The sequence below is a fragment of the Erithacus rubecula genome, assembly GCF_903797595.1.
Source record: "Erithacus rubecula genome assembly, chromosome: 8".
Taxonomy (NCBI): domain Eukaryota; kingdom Metazoa; phylum Chordata; class Aves; order Passeriformes; family Muscicapidae; genus Erithacus; species Erithacus rubecula.
Genome location: NC_136659.1, coordinates 23,387,096 through 23,404,594, shown reverse-complemented (window position 1 = coordinate 23,404,594; position 17,499 = coordinate 23,387,096). Strand labels below are relative to the sequence as shown.

Below are 17,499 nucleotides of genomic sequence, written 5' to 3'. Positions count from 1 at the left end.
TATTGGAAGACAATTGAATTGTTATTGTATTTTTTGTAGGTAGGAAGTGTTAACCCAGCAGAAGATTTCCGAATTCTGGTGAGGAAGAAAAATGCTGACTTCAAAGATGGTAAATGACTTTTGTCTATCTTAATTATATTAAGATAATTAATATTATCTCTGAAGGTAGCACCTTCAGAGTTCAGTAAATGCAATCCATTTGTCTAAACATGAGTTTCTAGTGCAGTGTGAATTGCTCTGGAACTTGCAGGTTAGATTGTGTTCCACTCAGCCAAGGAAGGTGTCATTTGTAATTCCTGTGTTAATAGTTGCCTTTTCCCAAGTCCCAAGATTGGGACTTAAATCTTTACATGCAAAGATTCTTACTGTTTGGGAGTGAAAGAGAGCACAGGTTAATTCAGTGTGGAATAAGAGGGTAATATTTGTAGTCTGAAAGTTGAGAGGAGGCTCTCTGTGCACTGGCTCTTCTCAGAGATCAAAAACACGAAGCACAGGTCAAGCACTGTCTTGAATGGCATAAGTCTGAAAATACAATGAAATTATCAATGGCTTGTATGGTATTTCCCTGCTGGAGTAGCTATACAGAGATATATGTAATCCAAATGTGTCTTAAAAAGAATGCACAAGATGGATGGGGTCCTTCAACTCATAAAGGTTTGAAGTTTGTGGCAGGGTAAACCTGATCTGCCAAATAGCCACTAATGTCACGTTCCTTTTCAAGAAAAGATTTGCAGTGGTCTTTAAGTGAGGTGCTGGCTATTTCAACAAGACCTTTGGTCCATTTGCATGTAGTTTTAGGAGAGTGTTTAGTGGTATATTCAGTTGTGATATGGTCTGTTAAAACCTGCATTTCTATTTCTCTCCAGAATTGCCAGACCTCTAAGCCAGTTAGCTAGCATTTTAAAATGGATTTTTTTATAAGACCCAGAAGAAATTACTTGTTCAAAAAATATTTGGAGTTGTGTTCTTAAATCTCAGATACATTAAGATGCAATAAAAATGGTGTTGTACAATACATTAGAATACAGAAACTGTGGAACAGTTGACTACTTAAAAGCTTTATGGCAGAAATAAGTATAATGATTATCCTTGAAGATGGTTTAACTAGAAAGAGTGCTTAAATATGTCCACTTGGTAGCTCTGCTGGTGATAACTGCAGTACATGTTTGGAAGGTTCTGAAATTTTGAGCCATTTGCTTTTGTTCTATGTGATCTGCTCTGTAATGATAAGGTGTTGTTAAACAGAATGTAGTGCAGTCACCCATTTAAAGGAGAGATAGAAGCAACTATAAATAAAACCATGCTTTGCATATTATCTCTTTCTTCTGAATAATCCTTTTTGTGCTTTAGAGCCTTTTAGGTGGCTTAGTACATTGACTGCTGCAGGCATGTTTTTAATAGCTTGCTGTATTGCACTTTGGTTATGTAAATAGTAAATTCTGCCTTAAAACTATTCTGTGGTTTTAGGGGTTTTTTTTTAGTATAATTTTGTCATCTAATGACAAAACTTTTTTCCCTCTGCTAGAACATAAAAAATACAGAATTTCTTTGGAGAAAAGGATAATCTGTGACATTCAAATACTTCATTGTAAAAAGGGTAGCATTTTATGTGTCAGGATGCAGACAGGAAAACTGCTAAATTGCATTCTGTTTTTCTTTCTTGTATTTAAAAAAATCTACTACAGTCTTCCTAAATTAATAGAGCATACATTCACCTTTTAAAATAACAGCTGCCCTTTCATTGGGAGGAGAAAGACCTTTCAACTGTTTGATTGGAGGTGGGTTGTTTTTTAGTAGATGGAGAAGTTGTAGCAGTAGGAAGAGTTGTACTTTCAATGATGACACTACACTTGCTTTTTAATTAAGCTGCAGGTTAATGGCACACCCACACCAAAATTATTAAGTTAGCAGTACCAGAGCATGGCAAGGCGGTTATTTTTCTTTTTCTTCTGAAACAGCTTGTAGGAAGACCTGGTGGTACATTTATCATTGAAAATAGGTACCAGTGTATTTCTTGCAGTGTCCTCACTGGGATTCATTGATCAGGCTTTGTACCTTTCACAGCAGAAGACTTAAGTGGATGCTAGTCCGTGTGTGATGCTGTGTGAGAACTTTGCCATTAATGTCTATATACATATCTTTAGAAAATCAGAGATTTTCAGATTGGTGAGAGTCTTAGAGATAGGTTTTCTGGACTGGCAGCTCAATTCCTACACAATAATAGACTTTGGTTTTACCTGAAATCTGTGTAGTTTATTACAATAGGGAGCTGCTTAAGGGTTATGTAGTGAGTTATGTTTGATGGTATCAGCTTACTGGTTAACACTGATGCTCATGTAACTAGAATTGTGCTCCACTCCAGGCATCTTTAGTTTCTTATTTGCATTCATGGCCAGAGAGATGTCATTTTATGCAAGTCTTATTTTGAGCAAGTCACAAGTGTACAGTCATCACAAAGAGATGTCTTCTGATAACAGCTTCTGACATTTTTGTCAATGACTGCACATAAAGTAGATTAGTTTACCTGAGTAGAATCTAATTGTTGCTCCCGAGGGTGTACAATGAGTGTGGCTTCAGAGAGGACTGAAATGCAGTCAGTGCTTGCCATCTTTGTAATGCCAAAGGAGTAGCCATGTACTACCAGTTCATCCTCATATTTGGAGTTTTCCATCCATATCTGCATCGCAGGAGAGCAGATCATGTCTGATGTGTTGTGTGGTATTTTCATAGGCTTATGTATAAGATAGAATCAAGGGAGTAGAAAAAGATATTGACACATGTGTAGTATTTTCTTTGATTTGTAAATTTTCTGTGTGAGTTTATAGGCCACAGTTCATTGCATCTTACAGTATTCCTGTCTGAGAACATGATGTCAAAAAAGCTTGTTTTATTTTACTGATTGTCAGCTGGGCAAGAAATCTGCAGTGACAACAGTTTATGGACCTAAGAAAAATTGTGCAGAGACAAATTGCACTCAACTCTCATTTTTATATTTGTACTAAGTTTGTTAATGCTTTTTTCCTAGACATTTCTAGAAAAATATGATTAAAGTAATCTGTAACTGCATGTGAACAAGGATGATATTTTATTGCAAGATTTTCTGTAGAAATAAGTATAGTTAATTACCTTTCTGGAGCTAAGATACTTTTTTTAAAAGCTAATACTTAATTTCATTATTTGTTGGCATGCTTTTGCAGTTTGTCTGCATTTTTATCTTACTGGATGTTTTTGTATTATTTCAGAGACAATTCATGCTCTACTGCTAGGTAGGCCAAATGCAATGACTGGTTTGATGAAAATGATTCAGTCATTAGAAGAGTTTTTGCAAACCAAATACTTGAATATGTAGAATCACTTTGAAGTTTTCTGTGTATCTGCTTCACAGAGAAGATGAAGTCGGGTTTGTCTTTGAAGGGCGTAGTGATTGGGTGAGACTCAAGGCCCTGAGTTGCAACAAACAGAATTTGAATTAGATGTTATGAGGGAAAAGATAATAAAGATCACAATGATGGGACTCAAACACAGAAAAAGAGGCCCAGAGAGCTTGGTGACTGTCCATCTTTGCAGCTACATGGAACTCAAGTCTGTGGAGCACTGAGCTACCTGTTCCACAGTGAATCCTGTTTTTAGCAGCAATTTGGGTCATATGTCCTTCAGACATCCAACCTCAATCATTCTGATCCATACTCAGAGGACATTTAGAGACACCATTTCAAAACTGAACTGCACTTCATAGGATATTGGAGTAGTTCAACAACCAACAACTCTTAATCTTAAAATTCTTATTTCTTGGCTTAAAGATGGAGATCCTTAAAAAATTAGTACCATTTTCAGTTCAGAATTTCTTTCTTCTTTTCAGTTCTAGAAAGATGATACAGAACAGTATTTTAAAATTATCAGGTGATTTAACTGATTTGTCAGTGAATCACATTTTAAGCACTGTCCGTGAATACAAATCATTACCACCAGCAGCACGTATATCAGAAGATTAACAACAGGAGTTTTTTGTCTAAAGGAATAATTATTTTCTTTACCTGATTTTTTTTTTTTTTTAAGGGGAAAAAATCTGCAAGGAATCAAACTTGGACTGTAATAATAGACAGTTTTGGCTATTATTATTGTATAATCTGATTGGTATAGCAATCAAGACCAAGAGCTGAACTGAACAAACATGAAAATATAACTGCAGTTTTGTGCTGTAGCTGTTCAGAGATAACAAGTGAATATAATTGTTCATGGCATATTTCACAAAAAATGACAGCACTGGTGAATGTATTTTGGAGCAGCAAATGTATCTGAATGCCAGAGGGGAAGGGATTAAATTCTACTAGAACTAAAAGATCTTCTAGTCTGTGATTTTGGTTTTTTTTTCCCTGCAGTTCTCCAATCCTTAATAACTATATTTGTTATCTAAGGAGTCAGGTACAGTAGAAGGAGGAAAGGGGAGATTAAAATTTCTTGGGATGCTCTGCAGAATGTGGTGGTTATTAGGAGTGCTGGAAATTCCAGTTAATGCAAAATGTAGAACTCTGTTGCTAGTTCACTTCCTTAAATACATGTGGAATGGAGGATGTTGGGAGAGAAGTAAAAAGTTATGATTACACAGAAGTGGCCTGAATAGGGTGTTGGTTTGTAGTAACTCAAGGGCCTATTCTAAACCTCAATGCCTGAGATTTGTCTGGGGCACATCAGAGTTAATGCTTATCACAGCTTAGTTAAAATGACATCTTTATGTAGAACATGCCTTGCTCCAAGAACAGGGACATCCTTTTTTTGCAGCATCCAGACCCAAAGATTGAGACTAATGAAAAGGCAGCAGGAAATCAACAAAGTTCTCAGATTAGAAGTGTAAAGGAACAGCAACCACTTTAAGGATTTCCAGTTATAATCCTTATCTACTGTTCTTAGTATTACTTTTGGCCCCCTGAAGGAGTTTGGTAGTCTAATCAGAACATAGGAATTTTTGTCTAATTTAGATTCATCCATCATTTAAGGGAAACCCAATGGACAGAACCAACTTTTAGCCAAGCTATTTCAGGATGTTAGAGGAATGTGACTTAAAATACTGTTGCTGTATAACCTGTTTGCTGCCTGTATTATGGACACTCAGTGCCTGGTAAAACATTGCAGGTTTCCTTTGGTTCCTTGCAACAGATTTCAAAAGGAGGCACCTCAGAGTCAGTAACAAGAAAGTTTTTTCTGATGGCTGCCAGGACAATCAAATGGAAAGGGATTTAAAAAAATTAAATGCAAAAGAAGTAGTAGAGTGTCTGATAATTTCAAACAGTATGCTAGAATCTTTCTGACAATGAAGACTTTTATTACACCCTCATAGTGCCTGGGGTTTTAATTTAACACATCAATGAGAAGGCAGTGTTTAAAAAAAACACCACCACCACTGAAAACACCAGCAGGACTTGCTTTTATTAGTGCAATTCATAAGAAATTAGAACATTTAATGAGAAAATCATTAACCATGAAAAAATGGACTGACTTAACTTGGGAAGCTTAAGTAGTTAGTCTTCAATTTAGTTTGTCAGCTACTGGTGAAATAAATAGAGATTGAGCTGATTACCTCTGGCACAGTAGGCACTTTAGCACACTTTCTTGTGCTGTAGCTGCTGTTGGGCAGAGCCATTATCTGCTTCCTTTTCCAGAAACTGTCAAAAGCTAGTGGGAGAATATCAAACATGCCTTGTTTCACACTATTCAGAGATGTTATTGTTCAGATTCAGTTCACTTAGGCATTTTATAGAAAATAATGTAACAGCCTGTGCTGTGCACAGTCACAGTGAGCAGAGTGGAACACAATACTTAAACAATGTCTCCTTCTTGGTGTGTTTACTTCTTGTTCCTTCTACCACTCTGACAGGTGATTTTCTTTGTTGATGCTTCCATAGCTGAGGTTCTTGAAGTGATGTCTGTGCCTGTAACATCTGGAGCTGGGAATAGTTATAGGTCAGGGGAAAGGTTCTGCTAATCCACTGGCTGGTCTTTAACAGTACAAGAATGGGACATGCAGATGTTTTGACTTGGTCAGAAAGCTTTCCTGAATCTTTTTCCTCAATGGCAACAACACTGTTAATCTGTCTTGACAGACATCCTCTTTAAAGAATTCTAAGAATTTGTTCATTTTTTAAGCTGTAAAAACTTAAATCAGCCTGTGGTAAAGGGGTTAACTGATGTATATTTCAAGAGATCCTGTTTTGTTCTAAACACAAATCTTGGCTCTTGTTTTGAGAGAGGCAGGGCACTATCAACTCCCTATTCATTCTTTTCACAAAGAGTTTATAGATAGCTTCTGAGTTTATAGATAACTGTTGTATCCTCCTCACACTTGTTTTTTCCCTGGCTGAAGTGTCTGCCAGAGGGTAAAATTGGACAGTTCCTCAACTGTAAGTAAACATGAAGAGAAAGTAAATTACACAAATCCAGCAGAAATTAGTTGGGATTTGCAGAGCTCTTAGGTGTCATCTTCTCTTGTCCATTTGCAGTAGTTTACAGCTACCTACCTTTTAGGAGCTCAACTAGTAAGGGTAAAACTGGTGTTCCCCTTCTTGTTGGTACAGGTCTCACTGTTTGCCTCTGCTTTTTTCTGTCAGGCACAGAGTGTGTATAATCTCTATAATCATAAACATCTTTGCTCTGATGAAAAATTATCAAACTACCTGTGTCAAAACACACTCTGATGTTAATAACAGCAAGGTCTTTTAACTGCAATCACCCTACACATGTTGATTTGACATTATTATTGCACCTTTCTCATAAATGTAATGCTTTTATTGAAATGCTTCAATTGCAAAGGATGTTTATGGCATATGCTTGTGTTGTAGAACATTAACCTCCCTAAGCTTTAGGATCCCAAATTTTTATCAAACAAGTTAGGCTACTGCTTTTTTTCTTGGCTTTCAGGGGAAAGTACACCTTGGACATGCTTGAGGTTCTTCCTAGTATATCTGGCTTTTCCAGAGTGGCTGAAGTAATTGTCACTAGCTTAGATAACAATTATCAGTTTGCATAGCTTGTGGCAGTGTGGGTATGATTAACTACTTCGATTTCTGTGAAGTAGAAAAAGAGAGCTATAAAAGAAAAGTTGGTTTTTTTCCTTGAGAATATGCATTCTTTTATTTATTTATCAGTTATTTCTCCTTGTCTTCCAGTGAGTCAGCAGTTGATAAACCGCATTGATCAGTTCTTGGAAAATAAAGGTTCACAGTACTACATGAAAGGGGTCGACTGTATCAGAGTTTTTAGAGAGGAGGCCATGAAGGTAATGTGTGAATACTCTTTTTCAAATTAAACCATGATAGACCTATTTGCTTGATAATTTATTGCTGCAGAAAAAGAATTTAACTTTCAATAAGTTTTAAAGTTTAGAAATAGAGTTGCATTTTTATGGGGCTTTTTATTGTTTCTGGAATGAGGGCTAGCCTCTCTGCTTTACTTGGTGTTGTTTGTTTTCATTTAAACATAAAACAGAAGGCCTATGACCTGATGCTTGTGCTAGTTGAAAAAGTGCAATCCTACAATTTTCTATTTCAACAAAGCTAGTTACAAGGAAGCCTTTCTAACTTACTGAAAGGTACTTTTTGTGGCTCACCTTTCCTTAGAACTCATAGTTTTAATAGAAATAAAACCAAATTCTGTAGAGGCTTTTGTGTTCACCATGTTAAATGACTTAATGAAGAATTAAGCTTGCAGTGCTTTTCAGTAGTTTTAGTATTTCTTACTTACTGTTATATTTTTTCAGCTGTCCAAGGTACAGTGCTTTAATGACTTTCTACAAGCCTTGAAATCAAAGTTGGAAGATAAAGCCTTATCTGATTTCTGGGAGATCATGGTACAAGGTAGGAAGGCATTAAAAAAAAAAACAGACAATTTCTAGTTGTATTATGCATTTATCCATTAAGTAAGAAAACTTCATTAGCAGTGGGGCACTTAGACTAACCCCACTGCAGCATTTTGATATGCTTCATTCCTGCAGCCAATTAAAAAAAACCCAACAAAACAACAACTTTCATATTGCAGCTTCCTTTCCTTTTCTGCACTAATAGTTTCATATCAATATTATTCATAATGCATTGCCAAGTCTTGTTGAAATAGTAAATTAATTGTGGAAGAAGTGACAAATTAAATGTTATGGGGTAAGGAGAAGATGACACAATTTTAGCTGAATTTCAGAATAAATGGAAAAACTCATGCAGTAGAGCTATAAAAAGATTGTTGCAGTTTAAGCTTCCAAAAAGTCATAGATAACTTTGAAATGTGTCACTGATCATTTTGTATTTAAGTAACCTTAAGGATAGAATATGTGGTAGTATGTCACCTATCTGTGATTAAACTGGGAGATATAAGGCAGTGCCATCCTGAAAGACATTTAGAGACTATGCAAGTGATAAATAAATGAACATTTTCACAAATAGAAAATATAGTGGACTAAAAAAAAATATCTTTTACATCATACTCTTGTTTTCAATTGGAGCCAATGCTAAGAAAATCTGTTAAATGCCCAGCTGTATCTTTTAGGGGTGCATGCTATAAAATGCAGTGATGGGCTTTTGTATAGTGCCATTCAAAGTGGTGAACTCCAGATGTGGAGTCCAACTTCCTTGAATAACAAGATGGAAATTTGTTTAGTAATGTGAAAAAACCAGCACAGGACAACACTGACAAGATCATTATATTCACTAATGTCGTAGGGGACCTTCTCTGTATAAATTTTTGAAAAAAAAAACCAATAAACTTTGAAAGTAGCCAATTTGGATCTTTCAAAGCCATGAATAATCTTTAATTAATATAAATTAAAGTTTTTGACAAACTGGAGTACTTTTTTGAGGAAAAAAATCAAACAAACATATACAAAGAGAGATTATGTTTTCATACAGCATGGATTATCTTCCTTTTAGAACCTGGTGAAATGAAATCTTGATTCTTTATGCAGAACCTGGCTGCTCTCAGTAGGCAGCTGAAATTGCTTTTTACTTGCTTCTAACAAGAGTAGAAGTCCTGCTTTCTCTCATTCTTGCCACATGACCTATCCCCTCATTTCTACCAAATGTGGTGTCCATTGGGTCTTGTCATGAGTGACTGCAATCACCAGAAGAAGATGGATGTAAGTTAATGAAGAGAGGCAGATCTGTTTGACAAATTCTTTTGTTTCATGAAACCCTGCCACATGGTTTTGTTGGCACATGAAGCTGATATTGTACTTACACTGCTGCTGAAATTTTTATTGATGTCCTGTTCTTTGCTCTCACACCCACAGCTTCCTATTCAGGCACAAGAATTTGTATGGCCAAGCAATGAACTTGACTGGAAAAAGTATTGGGGTCAAAATAGATGGAGATTTTTTAGGGTTTTTTTTTGAGGGAGGGAGGTTGGATGTCACTGCACAGGATGGTGCTGCTGATACAACCAAGGAGCAAAGTGGAGCAGGACCAGCACTTTGGTTGCCAGATTATGTAATCACAGCACAAGGGTCTGAATACCAGGAGTTACTTTTTTCTGAAAACCTAAAAGCATGCTGTGAATGACTAGAAGTGTAATTTCTAATAGATTTTCAGCATTTCATCTGTGATCTATGTTTTCAGTGTCTCATTAGTTTGATTTTCACAATATTAGCAGTTTCCTAAATGGATACTTCCACAAGCTTATGAATATGCTCATTAATTTATTTTTATATCATATTTTATATCATAGTTGACTCATTTATGCAGGTCACATTTTCTTTTGAGTGATACTCTTTTTTGCTGGTGGTGATGACACATCCAGAAGTTGGAATGTGAAACACTTTTTCCACTTCTAACATTAGGTGAATTTTTGGGAAGCCTTCTAATGATATTTTTATGTTTGTGGGGTTTTTTTTTTTCCAGACAGAATTTCTTTGATCACTAAAGATGAAGCAGAGGAAAGTTTGGTGACGGGTGAAGAGGCTGAGAAGGTATCATTTTTTTTAATAAGCATCTGTTTGTATAGAGCCCTTGCAGTGGAACTGAAGATTTTCCTATGTTGATAAGTCTTCAGCTGAATGAAATAAGATCCATATGAAGAAATAAGAATGTTCATTTGCTACGCAGTTGAACATTCTGCATTTCAGAGCAGAAATACCTCAGCATGTACTACAATGTTTTGCTTTGATTGGTCTTTAAAAAGTAACATGTATTGAAATTATCTGAAAAAATCTTCTACAAAGAATAGGAACTTCAGCAACTCAGTGTAGTGGAACAGCAGAGTACTATTTACATATATAAGATCACTGTTTGAACTTCACAGATAGAAATGTATTCTCACTGATAGCACAAATTCAGAAATCTGATGCTTATTTTAAAAGGTTTTGTGAACTCCAGCAATTCGAGTTGTTGAGGCTAGTTTTCACCATACATGCAGTGATGCCAATATTTTTACTTTAGGCAGCTCTTATGGTTTAGTGGACATCAAACATGATGCTGGGGGTATTATTGGTGACCATATTAGGTTCTTTTGGAAATGGGAGTTTTGGACTATTTAGAGGTATAATTTCCACAGGTATGTAGCATTTCAGTAACTACAGTAATGAATGAAGGATGCCCCTGTTACAAAGGACAGAATTGTACCAGGCAGAATTGTCCCTTCTCTTTGGAAGGAAGCAGAATTCAGAGCTGCTGTCAAAAATGAGATTTATATGGGATGATAAGACGGATGTTTTTGTGTCAGGCTGCTCGTTCAGGAGGAAGGTCCTTGTATCACAGACCCCCCAAAGGTAAAACTGTGGCTAAAATCACCATTTTGCAGAAAAGTAGCTTTTATAAAACATGCCACATTGATTTTTGCAACTTCCAGGCCTTCCATTACCAATAGCCAGAAATAGGTAGAAGCAAGTTCTCTATGATTATAGTTAATGAGTAGAGAAGAAGGTTGTATTTTAGAAACTGCTTTTTTTCGTCTGTAACAATTCACCTCAAGGTGAAGAAGGTACAGAAATGCCATGAAAATGAAAAACTAACAAACTAGGAGTCCAGAAAGCTGAGCACATGTGCAGGATACAAGTGGTAGAGTATGATGATTTTTCTAGACATGAAGGACCTACTGGCTGTTTATCATTACATGTAAATGTATAGAGCAACTTTTTCCCCCAGAGGTGGTTTCAGAGAGTATCAATCTTTTTTATCTACTTCAAGTGCTATGAATTTACTTGGAAACTTCCTAAGACAATATTATTCTTGAGAACTTTTCTTGCTAGTTTGAAACTACCACTGATGCTCCAAAAATGTGCTAATGCTATGTGAAGTAGCCAGTGTTCCTTAAGGAAATCTCTACTAACCACAAAGACATACCATTGTCTTCTCTGTGAGCTTGTGGTGGCTAAAAAATTCTGTGCCTGCACAGGAATGCAGCCCAAATGATGGAGTATCAAGGGCTGGATTCACAGATGCCAGGCTAAGCTGGAGCAAAGCATTTGTAGACTGACTGCAAATTCACGTTTATGTTTACCATCATCCTACAGTCACCATATATCACAATACAGGAAACTATTTTGTGACTGAAGGTGGTTCTGTGATTGATTGAAGGTCATACAATAGCTGTATACGAAATCAGTTTTGCAGCAAAGTTCTCTAATATGGCAGTTACCTTAATTTCTAGAGTAACTGGATTGCACCTCTTTGCTATCTAAGCACTTGGCAATTCCAGATATTCACTAGATAGCCACCCCCCCCACATGTTATCCAAATCCAAACCCAGAACCCTAATTCCCATTGTCTGTTAAGAGCTCATATGAATTTTTCATTAATGAACTGCAAGACTGCATGTTCTTGGAGTAAGATCTGTAGGGATAGAATATTTTATCTTGATATTGTGGGGCTGGTATGAAATCTAGTCCTCTTTGGTCCAGTTAAACCCTGCCACAGCTTTCCTGTGTGACATTTTCCTAGACCTACAGCAGATTACAAAAGTGGTTCATTTGTTTGCTGTACTGAAGGCGATACCCTTCATGTAAGGGTTATATTGGATTTTTTCAAATATCTCCCAACAGAATAAAATGCAAGTTTTCTTCACCTCTGTAGAGGTTATGTGCAAACCTGTAGGTCATGGAGTTGTCTGTCATGGTAGTCTTTTGTGACACAAAAGTCCTTTCTCTTGCTTCTTGTTTACTAGCTGCTGGTAGTTTCAGGACTGTTTTGTCTGTAAGATTACAGGTTTTATAGGGTTGCTGTCTGCAGGAAAAAGGAAGACTTACCAGGCTGCTTATTAGATAGGTCAAACTTTCCTTTTTGCTTGAGGTAGGTTAAGCATGCATATTTTTCTATCACTGTGAAATTTTTCTTTCCACTGTAATATTGGAGATACTCTTTTTAGAGCACGAAGATGGTAGGTTAAAAGACCAGCAATGTCAAGTGCTTTTTCTGGTTGCTTTGGGGAAGATAATGGATTTCAGCACAGCTATTATATGTAATTTGCTTTTGCATAAATGTAAAACAGGTTTTCAGAAAAAAACCCCAACTTTGGTTGTTCAGCATTTGATGGAAACTTCAGGATTCAATTTACTGCAAGTCTTCATTGCACCTTTCTCTAGCTTTTAGCTTTCTTTGCATAATTTAGCATGAGAAAGCTGATTGTAAAAATTTTGAAAAATGTGCTACTTCAGAAATACCATTTGATTCTTAATTAAATGTGAAAAAAGAAAATTTGATCTGGCACAAAAAGCCTTTCAGAGCTGACAAAAGTCATTAGCTTTTAGTTTCATAGTATGTGCTTTATATTACTACTAGATTAAGAACTCTTCCAACAAAAAGGATACACAGACATACAGCATCCTGAAATTCTAATTCCTTCTGGCCCTGTCACATTCCCTGCCTTTTTTTTTTTTTTTTTTTTTTTTTTTTTTAGCTTCAGAATCTCTATGATTCATGTTAGAACATGAGTGTTGTCTGTGGAGTAAGATTTCTGTATTCCTCTTGGATATATTTGCTTGGGCTGTAGGAAAGGTCTGACCTTTAGTCACTGGGACAACGGGGCAGAGGTTGCCTGTATCTCTGTCTTTGGTGTCACCCAAACATGATGTATTTGCTTGTCATCCTAGAGGATAGAGCAGGAAAGTCACAGAGTTTTACCCATGTCTAAAGCTGTCACTAGGGTTCTAGAGAAGGATCAGAATATTTTATTTATTTAAAATAATGTTTAAGCTTTTCACGCTATAAATGTTTGATCTCAGAGATTGGTGATGTTCATAGGCATCCCATGGCCTCTAACACATCCTCTCTGGCTGATACAGTTGAAGTCTCCAGCTGAACAGCAGCTCCCTTTTAGGAGCACAAAAGAGTTATCTAAGCAGGTATTTATAGCCTGTTTAATGTGGCTATTTTCTACTTAGCTGTTCTCTTCCATCATCTGGAGTTAGAGTGAAGTTGTTTCTGACTTAAGGATGACACGACTCCAAGTCTGGGAATGTGGCTTTTCCTCCTTAGCTTCACATCTATGTTTTCTTGGGAGACAGGGTTGTTTCTGGCTCTGTATACTTGTTCTGGTGATTTTAATCAGAGAAATAAAGACTTCATGTTAAGGATATTGGTAAAAAGGTAATAACTAAGACTTGTAGACAACTGGATGCTTTTTTAAGTAAGATTTAAGTATTGCTATTTTTTCCTACCATTTTAGTTTGTGTTTTTTTAGGCTAAGAGAAAAATCTGTGAAATAATTTGGAGGTGGTTGTATTCCAGATATTGTCTGTATGTTTGATTTCAGTTTTTATGGTATGTGAGCAACTTACCTTTCTCCTCTGTTTATGAATGTCATGCTTTAAGTGAAGGGCATATGGTGAGTTGTATCAGCAGCTATGGCAATGTAATTTTACATAATGAATTTTCTATTTTTAAGACTGGCATTCTAACCATCTTGCGTGTTAGAGGGTTTGGTTTTTTTGAAATTCATATCTTTGTTCATTTGGTAAATGTTAATTGAATTAAATGGGGAAGCTTATAAATTCAACACAGAACTAGAATGCTGTGTGTAGGAAATGTCTTAAAGAAGCCATTGGTCACCCTCATGTATGCACTCATATATATTGGGGGTATTTTGTTATCTCTGAGCATTTTGTAGCTACACACAATATTTTTTAAGAACATAAACCTGGTCAAACTGGATCAAATTTCCATCTAATCCAGAATCCCATGTCTGACAGTAGACAAAAAGGGATGGGTAGAAAAAATGTGTAGTCCCAGGTTGCAGCTACTGATGTCTCAAAAACTTTTTGTGCCTCAAGTTATTTCTGTGGACTTAACAGACTTCAAATGATTTGTCTTCTATGCATCTTCCTTATCTGCCCCTGAGTGTAGGGAATAATATTTTTAGCAACCTTATCACAGGGTGTTCTACAGCCTGACCATGTGTTGTCTCAAGAACCATATCCTTTTGTCTGGCTTTTGACACACTTCACCATAAAATACTTTAAAAGCAAGTCTTACAACATTTTTTTGTAGTTTAAGATGGTTTTGGACATGGAAACCAGAAAAAACTCCCTTTCTGATTTTTAATTACAGGTGGGTTTGTTTCGATACACAGAGGAGACATTCTGTTAATTTAACATTAAAGGCTTTCAGTTTTGTCAGTATCACATAAATACATTTTTATTTTTAGTTCTTAGCTCCAAAAGAACAGAAGACTGAAACTCTGCCTCCTACAGATGAAGGTGGTGATGTTGATGATCTGGTGAGTACCATAAAGATATGGTGTGGCTTTAAAATTAAGCTCTAAGTCAAAAGTGCAATGAGAGAGCCAAATGCTTCTTAAAGCAGTAGATATTAGAGTGAGTGGCTTAGAAAACACCTGAGGAATTGAATCAGAAAAGCCAGGTGATGTTATAAAACTTAGCCAGGTGTGTAATTTCATGATGGCAAATATTATGTGATGTAGTGTATATATGTGATGTAAACACAGGTGTTTACAGGGGTGAAATGTGCCCTCTAATGTGTTTCCAAAGAGCCAGTGAGCCACTCATTTAATAGTGGATTAGTATAATTTACTATAATAGCATTTTTAAAAGTTTGTAGATCTTGAACAGCTAATTATGTGGGTTGAAAACTGAAAAGCATTTTTTAAAAAAACGTTTTAATCTTTTGAATTAAACTCTGTATAGGCTTGCTGAAAGTCAAGGATACCAGGTTTTTTAATAAATATTTTAGCCATCTTTCACAGGCTGACTCATTACAAATCTGTCTCCAAGGCTTAAGCTGATGGTGTAGATGGTTTTAAAGAAGCTTTGATAACAGATTTCTACATTTGGACTGTACTTTTAAAAATCTATAAATTGCACATATGATTATGTGAAGATGGGATTTTTAGGTTTGTTTTTGTACTTTGTAGAAGATTAGGACTGAATTCTGTGCAATTCATTTATGTTACATGAGAAGGATTTCCAAATTTGCTTGGTTTTCTCAGCACTAAACACATGTAAGAAATAACTTAAATGCTGCTTCTTTCAAATCTGTTTCTTCTGTTTGCAGCTGGACATGATGTGACTGGTGACTACACAAGCAAAGTTTTGGAAGAGATGTCTCTGTGAGGTGGGGCACAAAAAAAGATGCTAATGAGAAGACAGTCCATCCATCTTTGTTTTCTCAAATGACAACTGAAATCCCAGAAACGTTCCCAGGTGGTATAAATGTCATCTGACTTTCAAAACTAGAACAGAAGATTGAAATTGTCTGAAGTACCTGGGAAGTAATGATACCTTTAAGGCTTTTTTTTTTTTGTTTTTTTTTTTTTGTTTTCTTCTTTAGAACACTGAATTTAGCTTGTGCTTTGTATTGCTTTTAGCTAAACACTACTAAATTTAATGAGAATCTGCTCTGGTGCTTGGAATTCTTGTTATATTGCCTGGGAAGGAAGACAGCAATGTCATAGCAAGGTTACCAGGTAATACTGAATATTTAGTAGAGGTAACCCTGTGGGTTTACTAGTACAGAAGGAAAGAAGTCTCTATTTTCATGTTTTAAAAAGTCCAACCAACTCAAAACCAATAAACAAAAAACAAGATAGAGCAAAAAAATTTAAACCCAACAGAGCACTATGAAAACAACTGCAGAGGCTTGTGGGAAAAAATTCTAGGCCAGGCTCTCATAAGTTAATAGTTTGAAATACACAACAGAATCAGAAGCACACAGCAGAGCCAGGTGTCCTAATTTTGCCACACTTTTCCCCAGATCAGTAATTATGATCATGTCTGTACTACAGATTCTCTATCCTGTCAGCTCAGCAGCAGCCCAAGGTCTCTGCCCTTTCAGTTACACATTTTCCTGTTTCATGTGCTGGGATTTTTGATTTTTTAAACTTCTAACTAGTATGGTTACTGTAGATGATCCTGGTGCTAAAAGGAAGAATAAATCAGTTCTATGTCCATTTCATACACTGCTGAGTACTGCTAACCCAGAGCAGAAGAATCCCTCAAAGCTGTACACTGACAGCTGTGATAGATAAGGGATAATAGTTAATACTGGCAACCAGAATGGAGTATGTCTACACAGAACAATCCAAACTAGTCAAATACTGCTTAGAAAGAGACATTCAAGTCTGATTACAGAGCTAAAGAGGCAGTAATGACCTTGACACATGCTTGTCTGTTACAACCAGATTAATTCCCTTAAAAGCTGTTCTTTCATTATTATGGATGTATAAATATACTGTGCAAAATGGCATTAAGATCACAAAAAAAAGAAAAATCCCGATCTGTAGTTGCAAAATGTTGAGGAATATTTTCACTTTATACTGGTCAACACCTCCTGTGTGGGAAATAGCAATTGCTTTTTGTCCCTACTTCCTCACACAGCAACCTACTCTCTGTTCTCTTCCATCTTATCCTGATTGAGTTTAAAGCATTTCTCAAATGCAGATGGCGGGGTGATTTTTGTGATTTTTATACACCTTTATAGCTTTTGTATCACCAGAAGATATTTTTCTCAACTGTAAATAAGAATTATTTGATCAGTGTTTTAAATGCCAGTATATGGAGTACACTCGCTGGGGGTTTCTTTTACACCTTTTTTTTTGTTTAATAAAAATATTTTAAAGGTTGGGTTTTGTCTTCAGAGCCATGTGTTACTAAAATCAGGTGATTACTTATGCAGTACCTAAAGGAAACTGTCAAAAGACCCTCTTCTGGGTCTACAATGCAAACACTCAATATTAAAATCCCTCCACAGAAGCAGAGTATATTTATTCTATTTGTACAAATTCTGTACTTATTCTGTGCAAATTCTAAACTTTGCAACATCCCAGTATAGTAGTTTTTACTATAGGTGACTAAGATGAGAAAATCTTGGTCAAGACCACATAGAATGTCCAATGTAGGAAACCCCCAACTTTTCTTGTGTCTCTTTTGAGATGTGGGTTACAAAGATTTTTTTTAAAACTCAAAATGTTCCCAGTGCCAGCAGGGGACTGAAGGCCCACTCAGCCTTTTGTTCCTAAATTCTTTGAAGAACTACCACATAGAAAAAACAGTTCTTTCAGCAAGCCCTTACCACTTAA

General features: G+C 36.1%; 1 protein-coding gene across 4 annotated transcripts in view; it reads left to right on the top strand.

Annotated features, from left to right (window-relative positions):
- Window positions 1–17,042, top strand: part of XRCC5 (X-ray repair cross complementing 5) — a gene marked incomplete at its 3' end in the record, with an annotated part of 53,408 nt that extends 36,366 nt beyond the window's left edge. For 3 of the 4 annotated variants that reach the window (XM_079310485.1, XM_079310486.1, XM_079310484.1), the window contains 6 exons: window positions 40–109; window positions 7,161–7,270; window positions 7,751–7,847; window positions 9,873–9,940; window positions 14,611–14,682; window positions 15,477–17,042. In XM_079310485.1, coding sequence (XP_079166611.1) covers window positions 40–109; window positions 7,161–7,270; window positions 7,751–7,847; window positions 9,873–9,940; window positions 14,611–14,682; window positions 15,477–15,491 — 432 coding nt within the window. Of the gene's footprint in view, window positions 1–39; window positions 110–7,160; window positions 7,271–7,750; window positions 7,848–9,872; window positions 9,941–14,610; window positions 14,728–15,476 lie in introns of those variants that run through there. The other variant, XM_079310483.1, reaches the window with a different exon arrangement.
- Window positions 17,043–17,499: the final 457 nt, after the last annotated feature.